The 26,560-nt window shown below is 52.2% G+C and overlaps 2 protein-coding genes and 1 long non-coding RNA gene across 11 annotated transcripts in view; 2 read left to right on the top strand and 1 right to left on the bottom strand.

The window, feature by feature from the left end:
- The window catches only part of LOC123579933 (neuroendocrine secretory protein 55), a 53,810-nt gene extending 31,068 nt beyond the window's left edge, over window positions 1-22,742 (top strand). The window contains exon 2 of the mRNA XM_045444102.1: window positions 22,672-22,742. The gene's annotated coding sequence lies outside the window, so the exon portion shown is untranslated. The remainder of the gene's footprint in view (window positions 1-22,671) is intronic.
- The window catches only part of LOC123579932 (guanine nucleotide-binding protein G(s) subunit alpha), a 55,042-nt gene that overhangs the window by 17,446 nt on the left and 11,036 nt on the right, over window positions 1-26,560 (top strand). For 2 of the 9 annotated variants that reach the window (XM_045444093.1, XM_045444092.1), the window contains exons 2-3: window positions 22,672-22,744; window positions 25,929-25,973. In XM_045444093.1, coding sequence (XP_045300049.1) covers window positions 22,672-22,744; window positions 25,929-25,973 — 118 coding nt within the window. Of the gene's footprint in view, window positions 1-18,381; window positions 18,909-22,671; window positions 22,745-25,928; window positions 25,978-26,560 lie in introns of those variants that run through there. The other 7 variants (XM_045444096.1, XM_045444094.1, XM_045444098.1 and 4 more) reach the window with 6 other exon arrangements.
- On the bottom strand, window positions 7,350-15,801 carry LOC123579935. The gene is made up of 2 exons (XR_006703020.1): window positions 13,598-15,801; window positions 7,350-9,584 (listed from the first exon to the last, which is right to left on the bottom strand). It is a non-coding gene; the product is annotated as an uncharacterized LOC123579935 (long non-coding RNA).

Here is a 26,560-nt window from a genome sequence, read left to right as displayed (position 1 = left end):
CATGGGTGATGGGGCATCCTCCCTGGTTCTGAAACAAGGCCTTCCTCCACAGGTGAAACCAGGGGGCGGCTGGCGTGCTGGGGGGACAGGCTTGCTTTCTCAAGGGCTGCAGAGGCCTGGCTGGGGCTGGTGCAGGGAAATGCCCCTGGTCAGCTTCTCTCTCTTTTCTGCTCTGTCTGGAACCAAGCTGTGCCTTCCAGAATCTTCTAGGACTGAAAACTCTCTTAGGGGATGGGCCCAAAGTCTTTCACCCAACTTAGAGTCCTCTTTGAGATTCCTCTCTGACAGCGGGCTGGGAAAGTGCTCAGAGTGTGCTGCCACAGGTCCTGATGGACGGTGGAGTGCTTTCATTTTAGCTTCTAGGCTGCCCTTTATGTTAGCTCCAGACCTCCATCTTGGACCCTGAGCTTTGTGCCTCTTCTCTCTGTTCTCTGATGCAGATGGAAATACTCTGTAGTCAAGTAGTATAATTAATTCCCAGTCATTGTGGAAGGAAAACACACCTTGAATTCCAGAATTAATTTCCAGCTCTCTTTTAACAAATACCTTTATCTATTCATTACCCTTGGAATAGTGTCTTGCCCATAGGCTTCCTGTAATGCTCACCACATACGTGATCTTTCTATAAAGAAAAAAAAAATGTTTTGTTTTGTTTTTAATATGTGGGTATCTGCAGATAGAGATGCTTTACTTTAGATCTAAGGCCAGGGAAACGCTTTAGTGTAGACCACCGGACTGAAGGAGCTCCCGGATGACAGATTGGATTTGTTCCATGCGTGCATTTCAGGTTTACAGAATTAAGTTTCAGCCCCCCTACCCCACCCCTGCCCCGCCCGACCTTGTTTGCACCCGAGGGGCTCACTGAGCCATCAACGCGACCAAAAACTTGTTTTCAGGACATAAACCGAAGCTTGTGTGCCAGATCAGAAAAATCAGTCGCCCAAGTTCCTTTGAAAGCGGCCTTTATTACAAGTGGCCGCCTCCATAAATGAATTAGTTCTGTGCAATTGCTTTCCCACTGCCAGCCTGATGCTACTCTGCTAATCCCGACCGAGCTGTCGGGATACTTGCAAAGCTGCGTCTGTCCTCCGGGAATTGATTGAAAGAGAGGAGGACGCCAAGGCCCAGAGACTTTCAGTGAGCCCCTGATCCTACAGCTGGGGCTTGGGCCCTGGTTTCAGAGTCCCCTTTCAGAGAGACCTGAAGCAGGGATGGGTGCCTGTGTTTTGCGTTCTGGGCGCCCTAAGATGAGCCTGCGACAAAGACAAATTTGAGACGCGGAGATTTGACCCCAAGCCCCCTTACCTCCCTGCAGGTGGCTGTGTTCGGTTCAGTTAATCCCATTAGCTGGCAAAGGCTTACAGGGCTACCCTTAAGGGAAATTTGCATTTTAATAAAGAGCTCTCTGAGGCCCAAAAAGCAGAGAGCCACATTTTTTTTTTTTATGTTTATTTATTTTTGAGAGAGAGAGAGAGAGAGAGACAGAGCATGAGTGGGGGAGGGGCAGAGAGAGAGGGAGACACAGAATCCGAAGCAGGCTGCAGGCTCCGAGCTGTCAGCACAGAGCCCGACACAGGGCTCGAACTCACGAACCGTGAGATCGTGACCTGAGCTGAAGTCAGACACTTAACCGAGCTGAAGTCGGACGATTAACCGACTGAGCCACCCAGGCGCCCCCAGAGAGCCACATTTTTAATGATGGAGCCCCGAAAAGTAGAATTCTAACTGGAGGCATTGGGAAAGGCTAGGGGAGGGGGCTCTTGGACAGTGGGCTTCCCTCCTCACTCCTTGTCCCGGTCGTACCCCCATTCTCCCCAGCCCAGCACCCCCAATGCAGTGGAATCACTGAATTGGCTTTTTCCCTTGTGACCCTCTAGGACTTGGGGGTCCCTCCCCCCTCCCAGCTCGCCAGGTACAACCACGCGACCTTCCTGGTTTCCGCTTGGCAGCTGGGGGGGGGGAGGGTGCACGCGGGGCGGGGGGCATCTGAGTGGCAGTCAGGTCCAGATCGAAGCCTTCAGGTGCCTGACTCATTTCAGCTCAGATCGATAAGCACAAGCCCGTGTTTTTTTCCGCTAGCGTCCACGGCTATGACACACAGAACAGTCAGGAAATAAAAGGCTCGAGTGCTATATGGTTGTTTTCCTTTCTTTAAAAAAGAAGGGGGGAGAAAAAATGTCGGGGGTGGCGGGGAAGAGGAGCAAAGAGGCAGGCGGCCAGGCCAGGACAATAACCCGGCAGCCGAACCAGCCTTGTTGCCGAGATGCGACATCAACAGCCCCCCCAACTGTCCTGCGTTACAGCCTCGGGAAAAACCGGTGCTTAGTGACACTCGGGTTGATTTCACACCTTAGCTTCCAGTTACTCAGAGATGCATTAACAACTAATGATTCAACGGAGGGAGGCCTGGATTGCCATTTTGACTTGCCAGATATTAGCATACCCTCATAGAAACCCGGAAGCCTGCCAGTTAAGCTCCCCAGTGTAACTCAAAAGGGGCCCTTCCAAGATGTGTGATCTTTAGGAAAAGGAAATTAAGCTCATTTTGAAAGCTCCTGACATACGAGTTTCCTTAAAATGAAAGTAGTTGAAGGCTAGGATGAATATTATGATTTCCTCACGTAACACGTATTTGAACATATGTCATGGATTCCAACGGCAGAGCTCAAAGCTACTCAGGGCCGTGGGTTCTCTCTTCTGGCTTCTTTTTCCTTTTTTCTGGTCTTCCTCATTGTTTCCTTCTTTGCCCTCTTTTGTTTTCTCACACGCCGACGCGTGCCCTACCTGAAATGCTCTTTACGGAAAGTTCTGTGAGGGCCGACGGGATCAGAGTGACATTCTCACAAAAAGACATGAGACGCCATTGCCAGGACTTTAGCAAGAGCCCTAAACACTGCAGTGTCCGTGACAGGCAAGGAGTGTCACCCAGCGGCTCAGTGGTGCTCGGCTAGGAGGAGGAGGGCGTTTAATTATGCGTGTAAGTTACAGCTTTATTTCAAACACAAACACGCAGGCCGAGGACGGTATTAAATACGCAGTCACGCTTTCCCTGTGAGCGTGAAAGGCATTTGGATTTTATCTTCCCAGATCCAGAACCTATTACCTTCCTCCCAAACAGCTTCCTCCTGCCCCTTAGATAAGTCAACGGGGAGAATCAGCCTCGAAATGCGGCTGGATTGTGCACCCTGACAATGACTGGTAATTAGGGAGCCCGCGTGGATGGGAGCCCAGAGGTAGCCGCGGCCGCCAGTCCTGCCCGTTAAGATGGCTTCGCCAGCACCTTGCCGCAGAGAGAGGCCGCTCCAAACATCGATTCTCTCCCCCCCCCCACCCCCCCAGGGTTAGGATTCTGCTTCGAACTCTCTGCTTCCAGCTAAAATTTCCATCCCCGAAGGGTCTGATTTCTGGCGGAGAAAGGACCACTTTAGCAAATGAGAGAAGAGAAATGAGGGGGTCATTTCAACTGCGGCAAAAATCAGCCATGCCATTTTCCCTGACAGCACTTTAATTATGATGAAAGAACAAGATGGTTTTTGGTTTTTACAGAGGAGGCTGGGGGCGGGGGGAAGGGAAGGGGCCTCTGGAAGAGCTGCCGGCTGCGGAGCCTGTCACCCAGTGATGGATGCTCCGGGAGGGGGAGCGCCCCCCTGCCCTTGGCCCCCGGGCCCCTCCCCAGCCCCCCGGTCACGCCTTGCTGTGAAGTGTGAATAGGAAGGGCCCACAGGACAGAGCTCAGCAAGCTGCTGGGGGGTGGCCTCTGCCTTCCCTTCCATGCGGGTGAGCTGTGACTTTCACCCCGAGGAGCCTGTCTTCTCCTCCGGCTTTGAAAGCCGGGGAGGGATTTTGAGCGGTCACACACCCCATTGTTGAAAATGATGTTTTTCTTTAAAGTCAGGCGCGTGACTCGGATGGACGAGCAGGGGCCTTGGCGCCGCAGGGAGGGCCGGGGACCGATGCTCTCTGATGGGCAGAGAGGCCGTGTTTTGGAGTGAGCAGAGAGTTAGCAAAGCAGGTGTTGGCCTTCATTTGGCTCAGGCAAGAATCAGGGAAGGAGCCCCATTTCCCCCCCCTCCCACCCTCCTGGGCTTGTCTGTAATCCCCACCCTGACCTTAGGCATTGAGCCCATAGGGAGCCCCCCCCCCCAAGTGGGTTGCTGCACCCCCTGAAGGTGGCCCTGGGACTCCAGTCTGGCAGCGTTTGGAGAGAAACAAAAGTGAAAAGGAGACTCTCTCAGCTGCATACGGCCTCGGCTCCTGTGAATGAGGACGTAGGCTAGAGAAGAGCAAAACACATCCAGGTTAGCTGCGGGGTCCCCAGGGATGAAGGGAGCAGAGGAAAGAGAAAACAGACCCGGAAGGTGCATGATTTCCTGCCACCTTTCACCTCCCTCCTCCCTTTTAGGGTTCTTTCGTGCCCTGCAACGTACAGAGCAGACAGCTTCCTGAGCCTCCAGCACAGAATCACACAGAACAGGAGAGATGATTTGAACCTGCTCATCTAGGCTGCTTTTGTGTCACTGAATTACACAATGTCTCTGCTCAAAGTGATGTCGCTGCCGAAAGCGCCCCTCGGCCTTGAATTAAACACCGATGGGCATTATTTCCCTCCCAGGAGGCACCCTCTGCAGTGACGTCCCCCAAACAATTTGCGATTTTTCTGGGCTCCTATCCCCCTCGCTAAAAACCGGCATGCTGCTGGAGACACTTCCGATGTTGATGATTATTAACGGGCAGCAGATAATGAAACAGCGCGGACTTAGGGCTTTGTGGTGGATGAATTATGGACATTTACAAGTAACCCCACTTTATTTCTTGCACTTAACAAGAGGATTAACAAGCGAAATGCAACATGTGCAGAATCTTAGAGGAGGGGCCAGCGGTCTGGAAATGGTGAGGCGATACTGCAGGCTGGGCTGAGATGCCTCCTTCCCCTAGAACAAGCACAGTCTCCCCAAGCCGAGATGCAAATCCTTGCTCTAGCTAGACACGCGGCGGTTCTGCCCGCTGCAGAGGTGGATCGTGGAGGCGCCATGATCCTGCTGATTTCAATGGGCCAGTTGAGGGGAGAACGTTAGAAAAATATGCTTAAACCCATTCCCCTCCCTCTTTTGCTTGGAAAATAATATCAGGAGCCGGCAGTTTCGTCTGCAAGGAGAAACATTCCAGGACAGCATCTTGACTTAGAAACCTTGGGGTGGTTTGATATTTTATTTTATAGCTTGGAGGAGAAAAAGAAAACAGATAAGATACAGAAGCTGGCGGGGGGTGGGGGGGGCGGTCCAGGCTAGCCCACTGTAGGAGACTGTGCCTTTCCAACGTCAGAAGAGGGACAGAGTGAGGATTTCATCCCCTCTTTGAAAGAAATGGGCCCTTTGGAAAAGGAAAACATCCCATTCTTTTGAGAAACACAGTGAAGTGATCGGTTCATGTCAAGCCATGGTGGTCATATTCCTATCTGGAGAATTGGTCTCGTTTTTCACATCAGAATTAATATTGGTTGGGATTAGATGGCTTCTTAATTTAGACCATTTGCATTTTATACAGTGCTAAAAAGGAGGGCTCGAGCCACTTTCTGGCCACAGCAACACCAAATAAACAGGAACAATGTAAGCCTTAAAAACATCCATTCTTTCTGCTATGGCTTTGTTCTGGCAAATTCTGAGTCAACTCACCACAATCTGAAAACTCGGATTTTCATTGCTAGGAAAATGGAACGCCTTCCACCATCCTATGACTCCTTATTGCCCCCAAATGTCTCTTCTGGTGACCTTCTTGACTTGAGTTTTTGTCTTCTTCACACTGAAGCGTCCAATGGATTTGGTCAAAAATGGAATTGTGAAAAGGCATCTGGTTGTTTCGTCTACAGACAGCCAGTTTGCCTGAATATTTCAGGGGAACAGCTCATCCAACCACCTACCCTGACATCACCCCAACACAGCCCAAATGCCGTAGGTCAACTTATTTTTTGGAACCAGAGGGAAGAGACCGTAGAAGCGAGGTTGCGCTCTGAGGTACGAGGAAGACAGGGCATGAACAAGGTGTCGTTGGAGGGTCCTGCTTTCTCTGCCGTGGCCATCTGAAGTCTGCAGAGGGACGCTGGGGGTGCAGTGGCAAGCCGGTCCTTACAGCCCGGCTCGGGGAGGCAGGCTGGTGCAAGAGACATCTTTATGACTTGGCTCTCGGCAACATCATCACCGAGGTCAAGATTTGTCTGGTGCCTGCAGCCATCTTAGAATTTAGAGGAAGCTGAAGTCACGCCTGTCCTTGTTTTGCCTTAGGTTACAACCAGCTCAGTCCCACCAGGAAAAAAAAAAATAATAATAATAATAAGGATGAGAAATGTAGCTTTTATGGAAAAAGAAAAAAATGTCCATGATTCAGTTTCTCAAAAAAGCTGACACCCCCCCCCCTCCTTTTATCTCACGGTCCCCCAAACTAGAACAAGATCATCAATCTTCTCTCCTTTTCTTTCTTTCTCCTGTGGATAGCAAATTTAGACTCTCCAGGCTACGTTGTTTTTTTTTTTTTTTCCCCCGGATCTTTCAATGCGGTAAACAGCCAGGCAGGTGGAGGAGGAAGGGGATGAGGAGAGGCAGGGGAAGGGTACCGGCTGCCTTGTCACACCTCCCTTGTGTGCTGCAGCCTTGTGGATTTCATTTCTATTTGCAGACAGCTCAGCCCAGAGCGGAGCATTGCTATTACCCCCAGATACTGTCTCTAACCCGTCTTTCTTCCTTTCCCTCCGGGGTGCGCGCAGGACAGAGCCCAGATGTGCTCAAACCCCCAGAACCACCCAGCCTTGATCCTTTATTTTTATGTCAGAGTTACAGAACCTTGAAAACGTGTTTTCAGCAGTTTACCACATACCGCGAATTTCAGGAGAAAAAGGTCAAAAATTGATGACTTAGATTTATTAGTAGCCCCATTAGGCAGACCTCAGAATTCTAATAATGGGTGTTTGCCGGACAAATCAATGTCACGTTTCTGAAAGGAAGAGAGTGACAGCTGGGTGATTTCACAGAATTACCAGGTATTGGAAGGAAGGTTAAGCAAGGGTTCAATTACGATAAATGAGAGTGATTTTTCTCGTTTGTTTCCCTGGGGTTTGCGTGCCGCTATAGCTTTTAAAAAATTTTTCATTTGCAAGACGTGCTGTTTGGCTTTACACGTTTTAGAAGCGACGCGTGTTTTGTCTCCCCAAATCTCCTGCCTTTGGCATCCATTTTAGAGACGGGATTTTTTGCGGCAGGCTTCCCTCCTTTGGTCCTTTTTCCTCTTTCTTTTTACCGAGTCCCCTCTCTGCTTTCTGTACCGTCAGTAAATCTCGCAGATAACGTGGTGACGTTACGCCAGGTCGAGGAAAACACGTTTATTTAACACATTTAAGAACGTGTAAGGTAAAGGGAATACACAGGTATTTGATATCTAAGATTCCAACGTTAAGTGTCCTCGGGGATCACGTCAGTCAGTCAACAATTTGGTTTTCCCCCATTTTGCATTCAGCCAGCTCATTGAAATGATGTGTTTAGAGGGCTTGCTGACCTAATTAATAGCAAACCATCTAAGAGACTCTCTTTTAAGGCTGAGAATGATTTTCAGTTACCCTGCTCTGGGGCGCCCCCCTGAGGCACTGGGTTAATAACATCAGAGTAGGAATTGGGGGTCAGTTAGGTTTTCCTAGACTTGGGGATGCTTTTAGTGGCTGTGAGTAAACGAAGTGTCCATTTAACTTGCGGATTAGAGGTCTTTGGGTCCCACCTAAGTTTTATATCAGCTTCCTTGGAAAGGTTCTTTCACGGCTCTGCTCCGTGGCATCCAGCTCTGGGGAGCCAATTATGAAGGGAACCCCGGTGCTCACGAGGCAGAGATCACCTGTGAAGGGTAGGAAGCAAAAAAGCCCGACACTGCTTTCAGCCGCTCGACACCTTCCACCATCTTAGAAGCAGCGTTACTAGAACCAGTCTCCAAAGTGGCGGCGTCCGGAGCTGGTCCCCTACCATCAGCCCCATCTGGCCAAGAGACAGGGGCCCCGTGCACACGGGGGACGGACCAAGGAAAGCCTCGTGCAGGATCCATGTCGGCTCGACAAAAAGCCTGGCCGCCTTCCTTCCCTCTGTAGACCGGGACGCCCTGTGGGAGTAGTCAACTGTGCCCAGGCCAGACTGACATTCCAGAGTGGCCCTCTAACCAGCATGCTGACATCAGCCCAGAACGCCCAAGGTTTGGTCTAGAGCCTTACTTGGCTTCCTCCACTGCTGCCAAGTTCCCATGAAAATCCACTGCCTTCGCAGGTGACCGCTGACTTCTCGCCCCAGAGGGGACCCACGGACTCCGTGGAGCCGATGCCCCGCGGCCCCCACCCCCAAGGTGTTTGCGTCTCGTACACGTGAAGGGCTAGTTTTCTAGAGATTTCATTTCTTGGCGTTAGGTCACTGCAACCCTGGGGTAAAAATAGGTATAATTAGTATGTTGCAGATTAGACTCTGTGTTTCTAGCTTGGTGCCACTTCCTCTAATAATACCAATTTTGGTGACACGTCTCCTAGAATCCCGGGCTCGCTTCGGTTGCTAAAACCCTCCAAGAGGCGGTTATAGGACAGACTTGTTTGCTTGAAAACCTGGAAGGGTTTGGTCCTGATCAGTTCTCTCGGCTCCCACCTTGTCTTTCCCCCACCTTCCAGGGTCCGGATTTTCTTGTTTTATGTTCAGGGAGCAATGCCTCCATTTTCCGTGCGCCACCCCCCCCCCCGCCCCCCGCCCGCCACCCCGAGGCTGGCGTTTTTGTTGATGGCTGAGCACACATGGTCTTCTGTGTCTGTGGCGAAAGGCACTTTCCTGGCTGGCTCCAGAGTCCCCTACCAATTAATCGGTGGGGAAAATCTGAGTGGGGCACCACTTCAGCCAAGCTGGGCATTCATTAAGTACACCTGTCACTCGAGCCGGTGTCCAAAATCCAGCCCTGCGGGGCACAGCTGTGGCATTATTTCAGCCTGAGCAATTCAGTATTTAATGTTCCTTAGAAAAATAAATCATTCCAAGCTGCTACTGTTCACCTATTAACCCTTAGGGGATTTCAGAGCGGCAGGGGTGGGGGGGGGCGGTCTAACCCATAGCTCCCTTGGCTTTGCAGGGATAGCTCGTCCTTCCCAATGCTGGCTTGTACAAGACGCTTCCCACATAGGGGAGAACAGGGGCAGTGGAACCCGCATCCTCTCGCTGTGCTGCAGCCACCGCCTTCCCCCGGGGTGGGGAGGGGGGAGAAGTTAGACTTTCATTTCATCGATGCCTTTACCTGCATAGTGCAGGTATTGCTTTCTCCAGGTGGCCAACTTCCTTTCTTTCCGCGGTCGCTTCCATTAGCCTGCCATCGTTGGCAAGTCATAATTTACAATTAAGGAAGTGTGGCGGGGGTGGGGGGGGGTTCATCAATAATCCGATCTTCTCATTTTATGTAAATGGACCCCCAAAGCAGTTTGTCCTCCCGATCGCTGGGCCCTTCTGTCACCTGGGTCTTAATAAATGAACGGGCCATCTGCAATTAATCCACGCGGTACAAGTCGTGAAAGCTGCTGAGTTGTGTGCCTCCTGAAAGAAATCGGCTATATTTAGGTTTTAAGGCAATCCTGCTTTGTGTTCTTTGTAAAGTCAGCGACATTCTTTCAATTTTTTCAGTGTAATTAGCACAAAAGGGGCCCGTAATCCGAGAAGGTAGTAGGGACTCAGGCAACGGAGAGGCAGGAATGTTCAAGAAAGCTGCCCAGCAGCTTTCACAGCCCGGGCGGCGTGCAGAGACCCCCGAGACGCGGCTGCGGGTGGAACTGAGGTCTGGAGCTCGTGGAAACCTCTCCTTTTCATCTGATCCCCAGACGGGGGTGGGGGCAAATGGCCGATGCTTTGGCCAAATGGTTTCCTCCTCCTAACTTGCAGTGGTCGGCAAAGACCTGGGGAAGCCACCGTGCCAATAGGGCTGTGCTGCTGTTGAGCGGGCTCCCGCCAGGCCGGCGGGGCGCGGCGCACCCCTGCAGACCCCAGCACCCGAGGGAGGGTGTCGGCGGGGGTGGGGTGCAGCCTGGGCATCTCACCAAATGGTGGCTGAGTGGAGATTGGGGGGAAGGGGAGGGGGGCGGCCGGGAGGAGAGCTGGGGCTTGCTTGGAGCCTCGGTGCAGAGCAGAAGGCCGCCTTCCCCGTCTGGGAGCCAGGCTGTTTGTGCCCCCTCAAAATAAAAACCCGGGCAGATAGGTGGACCTGAAGTAGAATTACACATTTTTTCTAATTCAGTCTCAACGTGTGTGGGCAAACACAAGAAGATGGAAAGGTAGACCCGTTCCTAGATGAAGTAGACACGTGACTAATTATGTGCCATTAATTGCTTAATTCAGGGTTTACCAACAGCAGGTAGAAGTGAGCCTCGGGAGGGGTTCCAGCGGGGAAGGCCAGCGCCCAGGCCTGGCCGGAACCTCGGGCATCTGAAACACAGGCTGGTCAGTAGTTGCAAGGCTGTTTGAAAGGGGTCGCCGACGTTCCGTTGGTAGGTCGTTCAAGTAAAACCCGAGATGGAAAACTTGTATCTCGAAGTCGTTGCATTGGTACATCGGTAAAGCCAAAGCAGCATTTAATGAAAGGAAACTTACTACCCGGTGAAGCCAGAGCGTTTGACTGTCTAAACTCTTAATTATAGGGGGCTAAATTTGAAGAATTGAACGTGATGGCAAAAACCTAAAATCTTTAAAATCTGAGGAGGTCTTATTAGGATGCCACTCTATCGATTGGGCCAACTGGCTTTTTGTTTCTTCCCGTCGATATTTGTTCAGTAAGATGTTGGATCAAAATGTCACTTAAATAAGGCACCTCGAAAATGAAAACAGGGGCGCCTGGGTGGCGCAGTCGATTAAGCGTCCGACTTCAGCCAGGTCACGATCTCGCGGTCCGTGAGCTCGAGCCCCGCATCGGGCTCTGGGCTGATGGCTCAGAGCCTGGAGCCTGTTTCCGATTCTGTGTCTCCCTCTCTCTCTGCCCCTCCCCCGTTCATGCTCTGTCTCTCTCTGTCCCAAAAATAAATAAACGTTGAAAAAAAAAAAAGAAAATGAAAACAGAAGTTAGCCGGCCCTCCTTCCATCACTCCCCATCCTGGATGAGTCTCCATCCTCATGGCCAACGCAAAAGCTCTAAGCCACAGGCGTTGCCATTACCTTGGCCCTCAAGAAAAAATTTCCCCCCGCGGGGAGTTAAAAATATTTTATGTTTAGGGGAATTAATTTTCCTGCTCTCAAGCAGTTAACACTTGTACAGCTCTTTTTTTTTTTTTTTTTTTTTAACCCAATTACAAACTCCAGTCAGTGGATCCATGGGTCTCTGTTTGATGTCATTGTGCCCCAAGTCCAAAGCGTGTCCCTCTAGAATCTTCAGTCAAGGCTACCATGGGTATCATTTTATTTAGATATAAGTTTAAAAATTTTTTTAATGTTTATTTATTTGAGAGAGAAAGAGTGAGAACGAGTGGGGGAGGGGCAGAGAAAGAGGGAGACACAGAGTCCGAAGCACGCTCCAGGCTCCGAGCTGTCAGCACAGAGCCCGACGCAGGGCTTGAACCCACCAACAGTGAGATCATGACCTGAGCTGAAGTCCGGTGCTTAACCGACTGAGCCACCCAGGATCCCCCTAGATTTAAGTTTTAAAAGGAACTGGGGGGGGGGGGCGGGAGGGGTCCTCTGATTTCAGCTCAGGTCATATCTTGGCAGTTCGCGGGATCAAGTCCCACGTGGTACTCCGTGGCTCACTGTCTGCCTCTCCCTTGCTTATGCTTGATATCTCTCTCTCTCTCTCTCTCAAGATAAATAAATAAACTTAAAAAAATAAAATAAAAGGAACAGAGTAAAGCATATAGTCTCCTTTTGACCAGTTCCGCCTTTTAAGGTCGGTGGTGGCTTTGTTAAAAGTCTACTCCCAACCACTCTGGGACTCTTGGGGATGTTGGGAGGAAGGCACTAACAGCCTTGGGGACTGGGCATCCGTGGAGACCAGAAAGCTCCCCTCGTAAATGGGGCCCACTCATCAGAGTCCAAAAAGTGCCTTCACAGTTGTGCACCGTGGTCTACCATAGATGCTTGAATGGCGTCTTAACGCACTGGCTCGAGGAACTGGGGCCAAACACTTTGGCCAGGGTGCTCCCCACAGTCCGTTTGGATTAGCTGTGTTTTACATTTGAAACAGATTGTTTTGGAATTAGTCAACGGAAACTAAAGAGGGAAAGTTCATGTGGCAGGTAGTTAATTCTTTGACTTCGAATCTTCTGAGATGAAGTTTTACTAACTTGAACGTCATGTGTCATCTAGAACGCAAGTTGAGAAGCACGCTGTGATTGAAGTCGCTAACTAGGGAATATGACAAGAAAAAAATGCCCTGGGTCATCGCTAGGTTAGATTTTAAGAACTTTGTGGCCATAAGCGATAGAACCTCTTTAGCAGGGATTCCCTGGGTCTTGTGAGGCACTTTCATCATCTGTACGGCACAGGCTTCACGTCACATCCATTTGCAACAATTTGATTCTACTTAAATATATTTAAGCGCAGAAGGTGCCTTGAAGACCGAAAACACCGTGTGGAGGCATTAAATGCTATTAAAATCTTATAGCTGAGGTTTCTGTTTCAGTGGAAACCTATTTATTGTTTCCTGGGCTATTAAAATATTATTATATTTTCTCTGGGCTCTTTCCATGACCCCAGCTGACGAAAGGCCAAGAACACCCTTGTCCAAAAACTGAATTACATCATTAAGTGTAACAATATTTTCATGATGCCGAGCTATAGTGAGTCTGTTGCTTCTAAAAGCAGACAAGGCATTCTTGCTCGGACAGGAAAATGTAAAAGAGCCAAGGAACACATCCATCCGTAAATACGAAGCTTACAAGACCACAAAACTCAAACTCGGACACGTGAACTCGCCGTCAAATGTGGCGTTGGAAGGACCTGTCGCTAGGCCGTCGCTCTGGGTAGCCTGTGACAGCGTCTGTCTCACCCGGTTGTATCATCAGGAGACCTCGTGTTTTAGGTTAAGGGTGCGTCATCCCAATTTGCTGGCTTTGGAAGGAAGCAGGTCACCTGAGTCAGGGACCTGTGCCCTCCCTGGACGTTTGATGCCCGGGACATTCTGGCCCTTTGCTCCTCTCTGGAGCCTGAAGTTTCCACGACCTCCATCTCTCCCTGAGCCAAACGAGAGGCCCCCTCCATTAAAACAAAACAAAACAAAACAAAACAAAACAAAACTCTAGTCTGAGCTGTTCCAAGAATTATGCTAATGGATGGCTTGTACTTTCCAAGCGTAAACCAGGTCCTTAAAATGGCAACGACCTATTAGAATAAATTACTAATTCATATGAAAAGGTCACGCATGGTGGCCTCCAAATGTGAAAGCCCTTTTTAAAAATTAAAACTTTTAAGGCCAGGGGTAGGTCAAATGCGAGACGGAAAACTATAGCCGGTGTCAGCTCACCACACCAATTAAGTAAAATCTCGTCTTTCCGTTTGTGTTGGGTGAAAACAGAAAGCCGGACAGACCACAACGAGCTTGTGTTTCAGGGCGCTCGGTGCCATTTGCTTACCTGTAAACCCTTGATTCCACCTGCTGTCATTTATTTACAAAGTAAATGCCTTGTGTGTCCGCCAGCGGCCACAACGCCATATAGGTGAAGCCTATGCCGAAACAAAACAAAAACCCCTGGAGGGTGGCCTGCTGGGTTAGAAGTCGAAATGAGCGAAGCCCTGACCTTGTTGGATACGTTTCCGGGACAATAGCCCCCATTGTGCCTTTGCGTGGAATATGTGTCTGTGTGTGACATGGGACAGCTTCACCCCTTTCAGAGTTCAGGTGTGATGTTTATCGAGAAGGGGGGAGACGGTAACCCAGCTCCAGGATTTCCAAATAAGGAGACTCAGCAGTAGAGTCACCCCAGTGATGTGTAGCTACTGGCATAAGTATGGAGGCCGTCTGTATTGGTTACCCTTTAGCTGTTCCTCTTAAATACAGTGTATTTGTGTTTTGCCACATCAGAAGCAGGAAGGAAGATGCTTTTGAACAAATGGAGCGTAACAGAAACTTCTGGCCTGTTCCTCCTCCTTCTCCGTCTTTGCCAGTTTTCCAAAATGACGATCAGTTCGTCGAATTCAATCAAGAAGTTTTTATTGACTAGGGGAAGATAACCAGTCGTTTCGGGGCTAGTCGGTGAATGATTGTGAGTGAGCCGTGACCCCTTCAAAAAGCCGCGGAATCCTTGCCCGTGAGGCCTTCCTGTCCAAGCGGCCTCTAGGCGCATTTGGGTCTGTCCCTTTACCATCTTCATCCACTTGGGTTTAGGGGAAAAGTATTAACCTCCAACATATCTCTTTGGAGCTCTTTTCAAAAGAAGGTGCGTTTTGGGGTGGAAGGGAGGCCAGGCCGCAGCCGGAAGTGTCATGGGAGACGTGGCTCCCTCTGCGTGCGTGTGCAGTGAGAAGGCGCGCTCAGCAGTTCGCGGAGGTTGGAGAAGGTCGGAGGCCCTCGGAGGCCTAGCAGCTGCAGGTTATGAGGCTCCGGAGCGGCTTTTGCTTCCTGTTCTTCGTGCCCAGGGTCTTTAGCGACTTTGCGTTGCCCTCCGTTGTCTTTCAGAGCCATAAAAAAAGGGGGGGGGGGGGGCCTTGTAGAGCAGGGATAGAGGTGTTACCTGACGGGGCCAAGAGAAATAATAGGTAACCTCTCCTTCTCTCCACCTCTTCTTACTTTTCGGCAAAGGGGGATTTCAGTAGTTCAGTTGAATGGTTAACAGTGTCCTTCTGCTTTCAAAGAAAACTTAGAATGTTATAGACAGTGTACTCAAGGCCTCTGGAAGGATCCACAGCCCCCACCCCTCCCGGTACCCCTAGGTATGGTAAGCGTGTTTCCGTTTACAGGTGGGCTTCCTTCCTTCCTTCCTTTTTCCCTAGCCACCCCACGCTTTCCTGACTGTTGAGAAAGTCAGATAAGGCCAAAAGTAAGGGAGAGAGTTTCATGACCACTTTGCCCGTCTGGGTTTCCTGGCAGGTAGGCCGGCCACGCATCCAAGGCAGTCGCCAAGTCTTATTAGCCTTATCACCTGGGCACCAGGTGGGCCACATGGCCCGACCACCTGTTGAATGGATGAATGAATGAATGAAAGAATGAACTGTACCCAAGCAGACACCCGTGTGGCAGCAAGTGACTCATCCAGGGTCCCAGGAAAAGTGAGCAACGGCTCTGAGGAACTTTAGCGTCGCTGCCCTGAACCCCAGTGCGCTCCTACCACGTCCTGGGGTGGGGACACTTGAGAGTTTTCCAACAAATTCGTGGTCAATAAACTACTTCTCCGTCTGTTGCAGGGGCTCCCCCGCAGTGCCCGGGCCGGGCCGCGGGCCTCCAGGACACCCCTCGGCCCTCCACCCCTCCGGCCTGGGAGGACGCCGCCGCCGCGCACCAACTCTGCGGCCTCCGGCCACCGCCGCTCAGGCTCTCGCGCGCTCGTCGCCGGCGCGCCGCCCGCCTCCTGCTCCTTGGCGGTAGGGCTGGCTTTGCGCTCGCACAGCGCCTCTCACCGCAAGAGCGAAACCCTTTCCAGGCGTCGCGATTAATTAGTCTTGCCGACACCTAGCTCCACGGGCACGCGCCGCCGGGGAAGGGAGGGGTGGGGTGGCGGTCCCCGCGCGCGCTAACCGGGAAACTGGAGGTAAGGAGGCGCGCAACAGGGGTAAGCGCCGCCGTCGCACACTTTGTACGCCGCCCAGGGCTACACCACTCACCGAAAATTGGGAGGCAGGTCTGGGAGGCGGGGTCCGGCGCCCACCGCCTTGGGCGGCCCCGCGCCCCGCGCCGCCGCGCCCCCCGCGCCCCCCGCCCACACCCGCACCACCCGCACGGTGGCCCGCACCCCCTGGGTGCGCGGCGGCCCGTTTGGGCGCGTCCCCGGCGGGCCGATTTTTCGGCTTCCCCTTCGCTTTATAGGGGCCGCCGCTGTGGGTCCGTCCTCTGAAGAGGCTGGGGCGTCATCGGGCTGGTTAGGAGCGCCGGTCTTCGGCGGGGACACTCAGTCGCGTCGGCACCGCGGAGCGGGCTGCGTCAGGTGGCTGGCCCGGCGCGGCGCTCGCCCGCCCGCTCGCTCGCTCGCTCGCTCGCCCGCTCGCCGGCTCTCCGGCTCGGGGCTGCGGCGCCGGCTGGAGCGAACCCCTGTCCCGGCGCGGGGCGGCGGCGGGCGGCCGGCCGGCAGGCAGGCAGGCAGGCACTGCCTTGCGTGTGAGTGCATCTCACTCACATGTAAGTCCGGGTGCACCGTGGCCTCCCGCGGAAGTGCGAGTCGCCCGGCGCGGGGCAAGAGCCGCCGGGGCCGGGACGGGGCAGGGGCGCCCCGGCGCCGCCGCCCTGCCCCGCGCCTGCCGGGCACCCCCCAATTCTCTCTTTTCTCTTTTCTCCTCTCCATTGGCGTGCCCAAGAGCCAAACCGAGGAGCGCCTGAGGGTAACAGCAAACTCGTGCCATCGCGCCTCTGCACTTTTCTTTTTTGAGTTGTTTGACATTTCTCGGTGCTTTTTGGTTTCTCGCTGTTGTTGGGTGCTTTTTGGTTTGTTCTCACCCCTTTTTTTCGTTTGCTCATCCTTTTTGGCGCTAACTCTTAGGCAGCCAGCCCAGCAGCCCGAAGCCCGGGCCAGCCGCGCTCCGCGGCCCCGGGGGCAGCGCAGCGGCGGGGATCGCAGCCGACTCCCCCCCGACACGGGGCGCACGGGGTCCGGCCAGGCCGAGGCCGGGGGCAAGCAGGGCGCCCGGGCCAGGCGAGAGCCCGGCACCCCGAGGGGGCCGAGCCACCATGCTGAAGATGGCCATGAAGATCAAAGCCCGAGCGGCGGAGAGCGAGAAGAAGACGGCAGCGGCTGCGGCCGAGGTGGCTGCCGAAGCTGCGGCGGCGGCTGCGGCGCTGGCCGAGCCGAGAGAGCCGCTCGCGCCGCGGAAGAGCGGGGACTCCGAGAGGACCCCGAAGAGCGCGGCGCGGGAGGCGCCCCCCGAGAAGTTTCTGACCGAAAAGGAGCGCAGGAAGATGGAGAAGAAGCTGCTGGAGCAGCGAAGAAAAGAGGAGAAGAAGAAGGAGAAGGAGAGGAAGAAGCTGGAGAAGATGCAGAAGAAGAAGAAGAAGACGGCGCCCGAAGCCCGGGAGGAGGCCCGAGGCCCGGAGGCCGCCGCCGCTGCCGCCGCCGCCGCCGACGACGAGGGCGCCGCGGAGGGCGCCGGCGGGGTCGGCGAGGGCGCCGGCGGCGGGGGCACGAGTAGGGCCTGGGCCGCGTGGGACACGGACTCGGGCGACGAGGACGACGCCTACTACACGGCGCCGCGCGTGGGGGGCGTCGTGTGGCGGCCCGGGCCGCTGAAGGCCGGCGCGCTGAGCGCCCACCTGCCGCTCGTGGTCTTCCTGGTCTTCTCGGTGCGCAGCCCCTCGTGGGTGCTCAACTTCCTGCTGCAGAAGCGCACGGAGCAGGGCCGCGGCTGCGGCTTCGTGTTCGGCGCGACCTGCTGCTTCCGAGTGTTCCTGGGCTGCGCCTTCTTCTCCTACTTGGGCGGCCGCGCCAAGCGCAGAGGCCGCGGGCGCTCGGGGGCCAGCGGTGCCTTCGGCCCGGGCAGTGGCGCCCGGCGCCGGGGGCGCGACGAGCGGCTCATCTAGTCAGACCCCCGCCCCCCGCCCCCCGCCACCGCCGCCCCCACCAGAAACCACCATCGCTGTGTCGTGTGGATTTTTATTCAGTATTTGTGTGTGTGTTTGGACACATTTTCCTTTTCGGTTGCTCTGTCCTTTGGTTCGTGCTCGCCTCGCTTTTTCCACACTCCCTGCTCTCTGGTTCTCTCTGTGTCTCTCTCTCTCTCTCTCTTTTCGAAAATTTTCCGAAGTCCGGGCTCGGGCTGGCGCTCCCTCCCCTTCCGCCCACCCCGGCCCCTCGGCGGCGCCCGCGGGAGGAGGGGGGGGGGGGCTCGGCCTTGGGGGCCGCAAGGGCTACGCGGCCCGGGGGGTGGAGCGTTGGCGTCGTGCGAGGGGTCGTCACTGGCTCGGGGCCGCCCCCTCTCCCCCCCCCTTTCCCGTGGCCGGGCCCTCCCGGGGGCCCGAGCCAGGGAGGGGGGCAGGGGGGGCGGCTCCCCGGCCCGTCCCGTCCCGGGCGCGGGCGGAGGGACCCCCCTTCCCGGGCACCCGGGGAGTGGGGGGGGGGACGCCTCCCTCCGCCAGCTCCCGCCCTCCCCGCCGCCGCGGCCGCTGCCGCGGCTGCTCCTCATCCCTCCTCCTCCTCCTCCTCCTCCTCCTCCTTCCACCCCCCTCGCCGCCGCCGCCTCCTCCTCCTCCCCCCGCCTCCCCCCGCCCGCTGCAAAGCTTTGGGTCGGGGCGGCGGCGGGCCCGGGCCGAGGCAATAAGAGCGGCGGCGGCGGCAGCGGCGGCAGCAGCTCCCGCAGCTCCTGCTCTGGTCCGCCTCGGCCCGGCGGCGGCCATCAGCCCCCTCGGCCTCGGCTCGAGGGGCGGGGAGCGACGCGCTCCCCTCGGTCCGACCGCCACCACCCTCCCCGCGCGCTCCGCGGCCCGCGCCCCGTAGTCCGCCCCGCGCGCTCCTCCCCGAGGAGCCGAGCCCGCGCCCGGCCCGCCCGCCCGGCGCTGCCCCGGCCCTCCCGGCCCCGCGTGAGGCCGCCCGCGCCCGGCCCCGCCGCCGCCGCCGCCGCCGCCGCAGCAGCCCGGCCGCGCCCCGCGCCCCGCCGCCGCCGCCGCCATGGGCTGCCTCGGAAACAGTAAGACCGAGGACCAGCGCAACGAGGAGAAGGCGCAGCGCGAGGCCAACAAAAAGATCGAGAAACAGCTGCAGAAGGACAAGCAGGTCTACCGGGCCACGCACCGCCTGCTGCTGCTGGGTAAGGGCGGGGCGGGGGGCGCCGGCCCCGGCCCGGCCCGGGGGCCCCTCGGGGCGCCCCGCAGGCCGCGCGCGCCGAGCCCGCCCCCCGCCCCGGGCGCGCGCTCCCGAGCCCGCCGCCCGCTCGCGGGCTCTGTCTCTGGGGGGCGAGGCCGGAAGGGGGACCCCGGGGCGCAGATTCGGCCTGGCGGGGGGGGCGGGGGGGCTCAAAACGGGGCGGGGGGCCGCGGCGGCGCGGGCGCGGGGCCCCCTCCCCTGGCCCGCCCGTTCTCCGTCTCTGTTTCTCTCTCTCGCCCTCCCCCTTGCTCTTTTTCCTCTCTCTGTTTTCCGCGAGGCCTACACGACGCCGGGGGTTTGGGTGCATGTTGGGGAGGGGGAGGGGGAGCCCCACAGGGCTCGGGAGACTGCGACAAAAAGAGGGTTTCGGGGACAGGAAATGGGGTGGCGGGCAGAGGGAGGGGGACCCGCCTCCGTGGGGTGTGTGATTTGTTGGGAGAGGGAGAAGAAAAGAGGGGCCAGAGAGGAGGGGGTGACGTGGGGGGGGGGGGGCCGCCGCGGTGGCGGAGGGGACCTCGCCGAGGGGAGGCTGTGGCGAGGGAAGTGGCCGAGGAGAGTGGGGGGGGGGGGGGCGGGTGACATCAGCCCCTCGGAAGGGATCGGAGTGGTAAAGGTGGTGCAGTGAGGGGGAGGGGGCGCGGGCGAATCGTGGCGCCGGAGTGGGGGGGGGGGGCGGGGAGGAGGGAGCGCGGCGGCCGCTGGGCGCGACTCGGTGCGTTTCGGGCAGGACACACTGTGTGCGCGGAGCAGACGTGTCCCGGGCCGGGGCCGGCCGTGGAAGGAAGAGAAGGAGAATCAAATAAAATGAGACCAAAAAAAAAAAAAAAAAAAAAAAAAAAGGAGTTAGTACGCTAAGTGCCCAGTGAAACCAAATGACACGTCATTTTTACAGTATGACCTTTTTTTCCCCTTCCAGACATGCAGGCTTTTTGAAAAGCAAAGAGAATTAATTGTAGCACAGCCCCCTCCCGCCCCCCCACGAGACACACACACACACACACACACACACACACACCATTAACACACGCGCACACACACATTTTCCTGTTGGTTGGCTACATTGAGAGTGCTTTGTGAAAAAAAAAAAAAAGACACTCATAAATCAGAACTGGAAAATGACATTTGTCTGTAAATGGCTTCTTGGTCTGGAAATGGCGTGGGGTTTTTTTTGTTTGTTTTTTTGTGTTTGTTTTGGTTTTTTGTCCTTCTCAAGGTGGGAGGGGGCATTGAGAGCGCTTTAAGGAGACTTTTTTTCCAGGTGGAAGGAGATGGACAGACGTTAATTAGTTGTTTGTCAAGTGACATTTGGTTGTTTGGTTTTGGGTTTTCTCTTGATTGCGGTTTTTCCTCTTTGGCCAAAAAAAAAAAAAAAAAAAAAAAAAGGCGGGGAGGTGGGGGTTGTTAACTATAAGGACATGGCCTCTCCTTTTTTCTTAAAGGTGCTGATGGGGGTGGGGGGAGGCAAAGTGAAACATAAGCACAAAAGAAATTGTTGAAATGACCACAAGAATGACACAAACATTAATTAGCATGGAAGTTTTCCACTTCCTTAGTAATTTGGCTATCTGAGTTAATTTGTGAATTTGCCAGGTTAAACCCTAGTTGATGGTCGCACTTCAAAAACAGTTGGACTATAAAGAATAAAAACGTAAAAGGCCGATTTTTTCCTTTGTGGTGGTGGTTGGTCTGGTGTTTCTGGATGGGTCACCTCTTTGTTCTCCTGGGTCCAGATTTATATAAAGCAGAAAATTATTAATTAAGTGGAAACAAGTCTGGTGTTCTATGCATTTGCAATTTCAATAATGAAATGATACATATGTTGAAGTCTTGCCTACAGCTTCTGAAGGTAGAATTATGCTATGTGAATATTAATATGCATATAACTTGATTTCAAAGTATCGGCTTGGAAAAGTCTAGAATCTTTTCCTGGGAATGCCATCTTGTTACCTGAATACTAATTAGAAACAAGTGTGACACTTAACAGTGCCTTAAATTTCTAACACCTTTGCTCTGTGAACACAGTCTCCACTTAATTTGAGACTGTTACTCTGAATACACCTTTTAGGTCCCTGTGGGCTCATTTTCCCCAGGTGTCTTAGTCTATATGGCTTCATATTACCATGATTGATTGATAGCCTCTGGCAGGGGGGGGTCTGCAACCAAACTAGTAAGCCCCCCCCCCCCCGCAAGAGGAAACCTCATGGGATGCCCAAAATGCATCTTAATGACATAAATGTGGAAACTGAGGCACAAATCTGTGCCTGTAAGAGGTGGTGCACATTTTAACACTTCTGACAGAAGAATTTGGAGGTTCTGATTAATGCCTTGTATTCTCTGCACGGAATCTCTTAATAGTGCCTTTAATATTTTAATTTATTAGACTTGGGCTCATTAAGATAGAGTGTTTGCTTTGAAATCAATGTTTCTGTGGAAACTAATTTTAACTTTTACAGATATTGATTACAGCCTTGTGAAAAAGCAAGAGAAGGAGGAATGCTTTGCCCTCTGGGCAGTAAAACAAAAACAATTAATAAAATTAAAACTGAAAAAGGGGGGGGGGTAAAAAAAAAAAAAAAAACCAAACAGATTTGTGTGGGAGGAGGGCAAAAAATTTTTCACATACACAGTACTTGTTCAAGAGAGTATACGTTTGCAAAAAAAAAAAAAGAATGAAAAAAATAGCAATCCTCCTTCTTGCTGGGTGGAACTGTGCTTTTTCCATAAAATATATGTTTACAAATGAAAGGTGATTTAAAATGGAGGCATGTGCTCCTTTTTACTGTTTAGTTGAGAAGGGCTCGAGGAATCTGAAAATCCAGTGGCTCCCTCATGATTAAAGTCATGTCCTTTTAACAGTACTTTTCATAGTTGTTGCTGCATGCGAATGTGGTCGTTTTCAAGCACTATATTTGATACCAAAATGTATTTTTCGAGAAGATGACATAAACTGGATGGTCTTCCATTTTCCACCCCCCCCCCCACCCCCCGCAACATGGTGGTTGTATCCAAAGAGAATTTATCTTTAGGAAGATACCCTTTGCGGAAAAGGAGGATAAATGGAAAATTGCGGGTTGGGGTTGATTTTTGAGTAGCCTGAGGGGAGAAAAGCTGTCCATTAAAGAAGCTGAATTGTGAAAATTTGCGGGAGGGAAATGCTGCGTCAGTCCGTGAGCTGAAGACAGCGGTGTCTGGGCATTGTTTGTGAATCCTGGGTGTTTTAACCATGAAACCTCTGACAAACCGGGAATTCTGTGGCTATCTACATGTATGTGTATGTTTCACCAGTGAATGCTATTCAGTTTCAGTTTTGACTTCCAAGTTTCTCCCCCCACCCCCTCAAATGACAAAATTGCGTCATCCTGTCTTTGCCCCCCCCCCTTGCTTTCCCACCCCACAAATTTGAAAACAACCAAAAGAAAACAAAACCCTGAAAACAGCAAGCCCTTTAATTCTTGTTACTGTGATGGTGAAAACACTGCAGGTAGACACAGAGTTGGACATGTTATTTCGTTTTCTCTGCGTCGAAATGCCAAGGAAGATTGCAAGTCTGTTGTTTTGTTTGGTGTTTTTGTGTTTCCTGTTGTTGTTGTTGTTGTGTTGTTTGTTTTTTTGCGTGCTGCTTCTGTGGAAAACACGGCAGCCCTCTTCCCTGCCCAAAGTGTGTAAAATGCCTCCCTCATAACCTGAGACTTACTTTCATTTTCTAGGTGCTGGAGAATCTGGTAAAAGCACCATTGTGAAGCAAATGAGGATTCTGCATGTTAATGGGTTTAATGGAGAGTAAGTGTCAACTCTGTGCTGGGGCACAATAAGATTAACACGTTTTATACTAACCTTTAGGAAGTTTAGGTAGATTTTGGGGGCTGGGCAGCCAATTTTCACTTAATTTTTTCAGCCTACATAGGAGAAAATCCAGGGAAGAGCTCTTTGGAGATTCCCCCCCCCCCCCCTTAGACTCTTTGGTGCAGCAATAAATAATCAAAGTAATAATAAAGCACCAGTGTTGTTGTAAAACTATCCCCCCCCCCCACCACCACCAGGGAGAGAGCACCTGGCTGGCCCCATGACAGGTCTGCTGCAGACCTGCCCAAATTTTGGTGCAGTGGGTCTCTGACATAGCTGACACCTGCTGTGACCACCCCCCTTTTCAGGCAACCTGACCACTGCAGAGAAGCGCCCCCCCCCCCAGCAGATTTCAGCGCAATGCGCCATTGCGGGATGTATTAAACTATTAGGGAGGACATTGTTTCAGTAATATTCTCACGTGAAAACAAAGTTGAAGGAGACAGCCCTTGTTAATAATTCCTCATTCCCTCACCGTCCTCCCCCTGCCCCGCCCCCCCCCTCCCCCCCCCCCCCGGAAATTAACATTATGGGCAAATCATTGTTTCCCTTTCTAAAAATCAGTAGTCTTGCCTAAAGAAAGAAGATGGAGACTGGGAGTTAGGTACTTCCGGCTGGGTCAAGGGGCATTTTTGCCTTTGAAAAGTCCTTCGAGGCATTTGGTACAGGACAATGTGACAATACCACAGTGAGAATAAAGATGAAAAGAGAGTGCGTGTACTAGGGATGTAAGAAATGGGGAGGGGGGGGTCATGCTTGCCATGAAAAACATGCAGAGGGGAGCATTCAATACACTCAGAATTTGCTTTTTCTGCCCGGACCCCAGATGGGCCCTTCCCGTGTGAAACAGAAGGAGCTAAATCTGCCAGCCTCTGTTCTCACTGGATGACAGCGATTAACCTTACAAACACCTGAAGACACTAGTTTACAATTACTAGCTGGTTAGCAATCCCATTCCCTTTCTTAAACCTGGATTCAGTTGAAAACTTGTCTCAGTTTGGTTTCATGGGGGGGGGGGGGGGGGGGGGAGGGGACATTGAGTCAAGGTCGCATAGTTTAATTCAGTTATGCGCCAAAAGCCCCCAGAACAAACCAATAAAGAGGCAGTTACTGACACCTACTGTGCACCAAGCACCAGGCAAACAAAGATGAATTTTCTCACCTTTCAGAGGTACAAGGACTGCGCCTGAAGGCAGCTCTTTATGGAACATTCTAGAATTTCTTAGGTCACATAATCGGGGCTAAGGATGATGTCACACATACAAATGGACGGTTTAGTTTAGGATGCTCTTTATCCTTGAACCTCGAATTCAGAAGGATGGGCTGTTATACCAGTTTTATGAATGGCTCGTTATCAATATGGATATACAGGCGGTTAATTGAAGAGCTCGCTCGCAGCTCTTAATTCCTGACAGCCTTCAATAAAGCCCTCTTACCAGAGATTGCCATCGGTTGATAAACAAAAAGCCAGAAACCGACTTTTTAGCTATGTGAATTTGTAATTTAAAGAAAAACCTTGCATAATTATTTCCCTTGCATCTTGCCGGGGAGTGCTTCTGCATGAGGCGAGTTAAGCAAAAATGATTTGACCATGTACCCTCTAGATAAATATTTTGATTAAAACTGGACATGGCTAGCATTTTTAAAAGGATGCAGCAGCCACTGTTTACCTTAGCTCGAGTCCAGGAGAAGATAGGACATCCTTGCAATAATTTACTTAAGGTTTTATTACTCTACAGACTGCCCTACGGTTTTTTAATTTTTAGAGCAAGGATTCTCCTCCCTTAGCGAGCCAGTCTGTAATGCACATGAGGCATTTAAACCAGAACTTCTCTTTTCTATTTTCTTTTTAAAAAGAGGAAGCGACATTCCCAGTTTGCCTGCCTTGTAGAGGAAGCCATAGGTAATCTCTGAGGACGTTAAATTTAGCCCGTGGAAGTGACATACAGGGGAATTCTTCGTGTGAGTCTAGAAACCTTATTTTTATCTCCTTCAACTGAGCCTCCTTTTTTCTTTTTCCTCACTGCGGTATTGCAACAAAAGCGGTTTCCTTCTTCACTAGGAATTCCCTATGAAATGGTGACATCCATCCACTAAAGGGTGTTCTGCGTGGTGCAGGGGCCTTCTCCTCCTCGCTCCCGTAAATGTGCGCTTTGTTAGGGCTGGGCTAAGCTATGAGATTTGCCTTAACTATCCGCAGACTGCCGTGCTGGTTACATTTTGAGAGTAAGGTGTACTATTAATCTGACCTTCAGAAATACAGAGGTCAAGTGCGGATTTTCCTAACTCAAAGCTAACTCTTCCTTACATTTAGTGCCAGGGCAGGGGTGGGGGGGCGGGGGGAAGGAGTGCCATTAACACTGGTTGAGCTAATAAGCTAATCAATTAAAAAACTCTGTAGAACGCTTAGCCGTCCTGCCCTTCCTACCTTCAAGGAGAAATTCCTACCATTTATGAAGATTGGGTTTTGTTTTGTTTTGTTGGGTTTTGTTTGGTTTTTGGAGGTGTAGTGAGTTTTGTTCTTTTAATTTTTTTTTCTTTTTTTCTTTTTTTTTTTTTTTTTGCTGTCTCACAGTTCAGACATAGTTTTAATTGATGACAGTTATCAGGAACGAGTCTATATAAATAAAAACATTTCATAGGTAGTTTCCCTGACCTCAAGAAGGGAGGAAATTAATACTGCACCAGGAAATCATGGGCAAAAATCACCCGTATCTCTGCCTTTGTGTGTTCAGATACAACATGGTAAAAGATTGAGATCTGGGAGAATCCAGGAGCCTTATGCGCGGCTCTGCTCTCCAAAGAATTGTGAGATAAATCACTGCTTTATCTCCCTAATGCATGTACATTTAGTGAAAGCACAAGAAAATAATTATCCGTCCCTTCTGTATACCCTACCGGAGAGTCTCCAGAGGGCTCGGCTAATCCTGCGGCAGAGGTGTGGTGTTCTTTCCTCCACGGCCTGCAGTCTCAGTGGACATTGCAACTTAGCCAGAAAGGCGGCTAAGAATTAACGGGAGGATGGTGACCGTTTGTTTAGGAATGTAGAGAGGCTGTGTGGGGTTTTTGGGAAATTGCGGTGCCTTGCAGATTAGGTGAGCTTTCAATCTCTCTTTAAAAGGGGCGGCGAAGAGGACCCGCAGGCTGCCAGGAGCAACAGCGATGGGTAGGCACATTCAAAACCACAACAACTTTGTAACAAACAAACAAACATGAAGATCATCCTGGGAAACTGAGGGCAGAGCCCCGGGGAGAAAACAAAACTCATCTCAGGGCCATCAGCCATCTTGGTATACATGTTTGCACATGACACATAATCTCTTCACATTTCGGAGCAAGTGCACTGCAAAACATAATTTTTTTTTTTTTCTGGCCATCCTTTAAATGTAATTAAATCCAGGTGGGGGAAAGTTAACAGATTTCAGCTTTAGACGATCAGTTTAAGATTTCGAGTATTGATGTTTTTCCATATGGTTTCTGTTTCTCCACCCACCCCACCCCCCAGCTCTCCATTTGAATTGGCTACTCGTTTTTTAAAACTAGACTAAATTCCATCCACCCGCTGCTTGGTGTGATGTTAAAATTTCAGACTTTTCGGAGAGGGAAAAAAAAATCTTTTTCCTCTATTAAGATACATGGTGCTGCACCGTCTATAATTTGGGGAGGGGGGGAAAAAAAAAACACCTCGGCACCTTGAGGAGGTCATTGTTAAGAATGGTCCCGAAAAGCCTCTGATCTTTTAAAACTTCTCAA

The sequence above is a fragment of the Leopardus geoffroyi genome, chromosome A3, assembly GCF_018350155.1.
Source record: "Leopardus geoffroyi isolate Oge1 chromosome A3, O.geoffroyi_Oge1_pat1.0, whole genome shotgun sequence".
In the NCBI taxonomy this organism is placed as follows: domain Eukaryota; kingdom Metazoa; phylum Chordata; class Mammalia; order Carnivora; family Felidae; genus Leopardus; species Leopardus geoffroyi.
The sequence above is the reverse complement of the archived record's forward strand: the minus strand, read 5'-3'. Positions and strand labels throughout refer to the sequence as shown.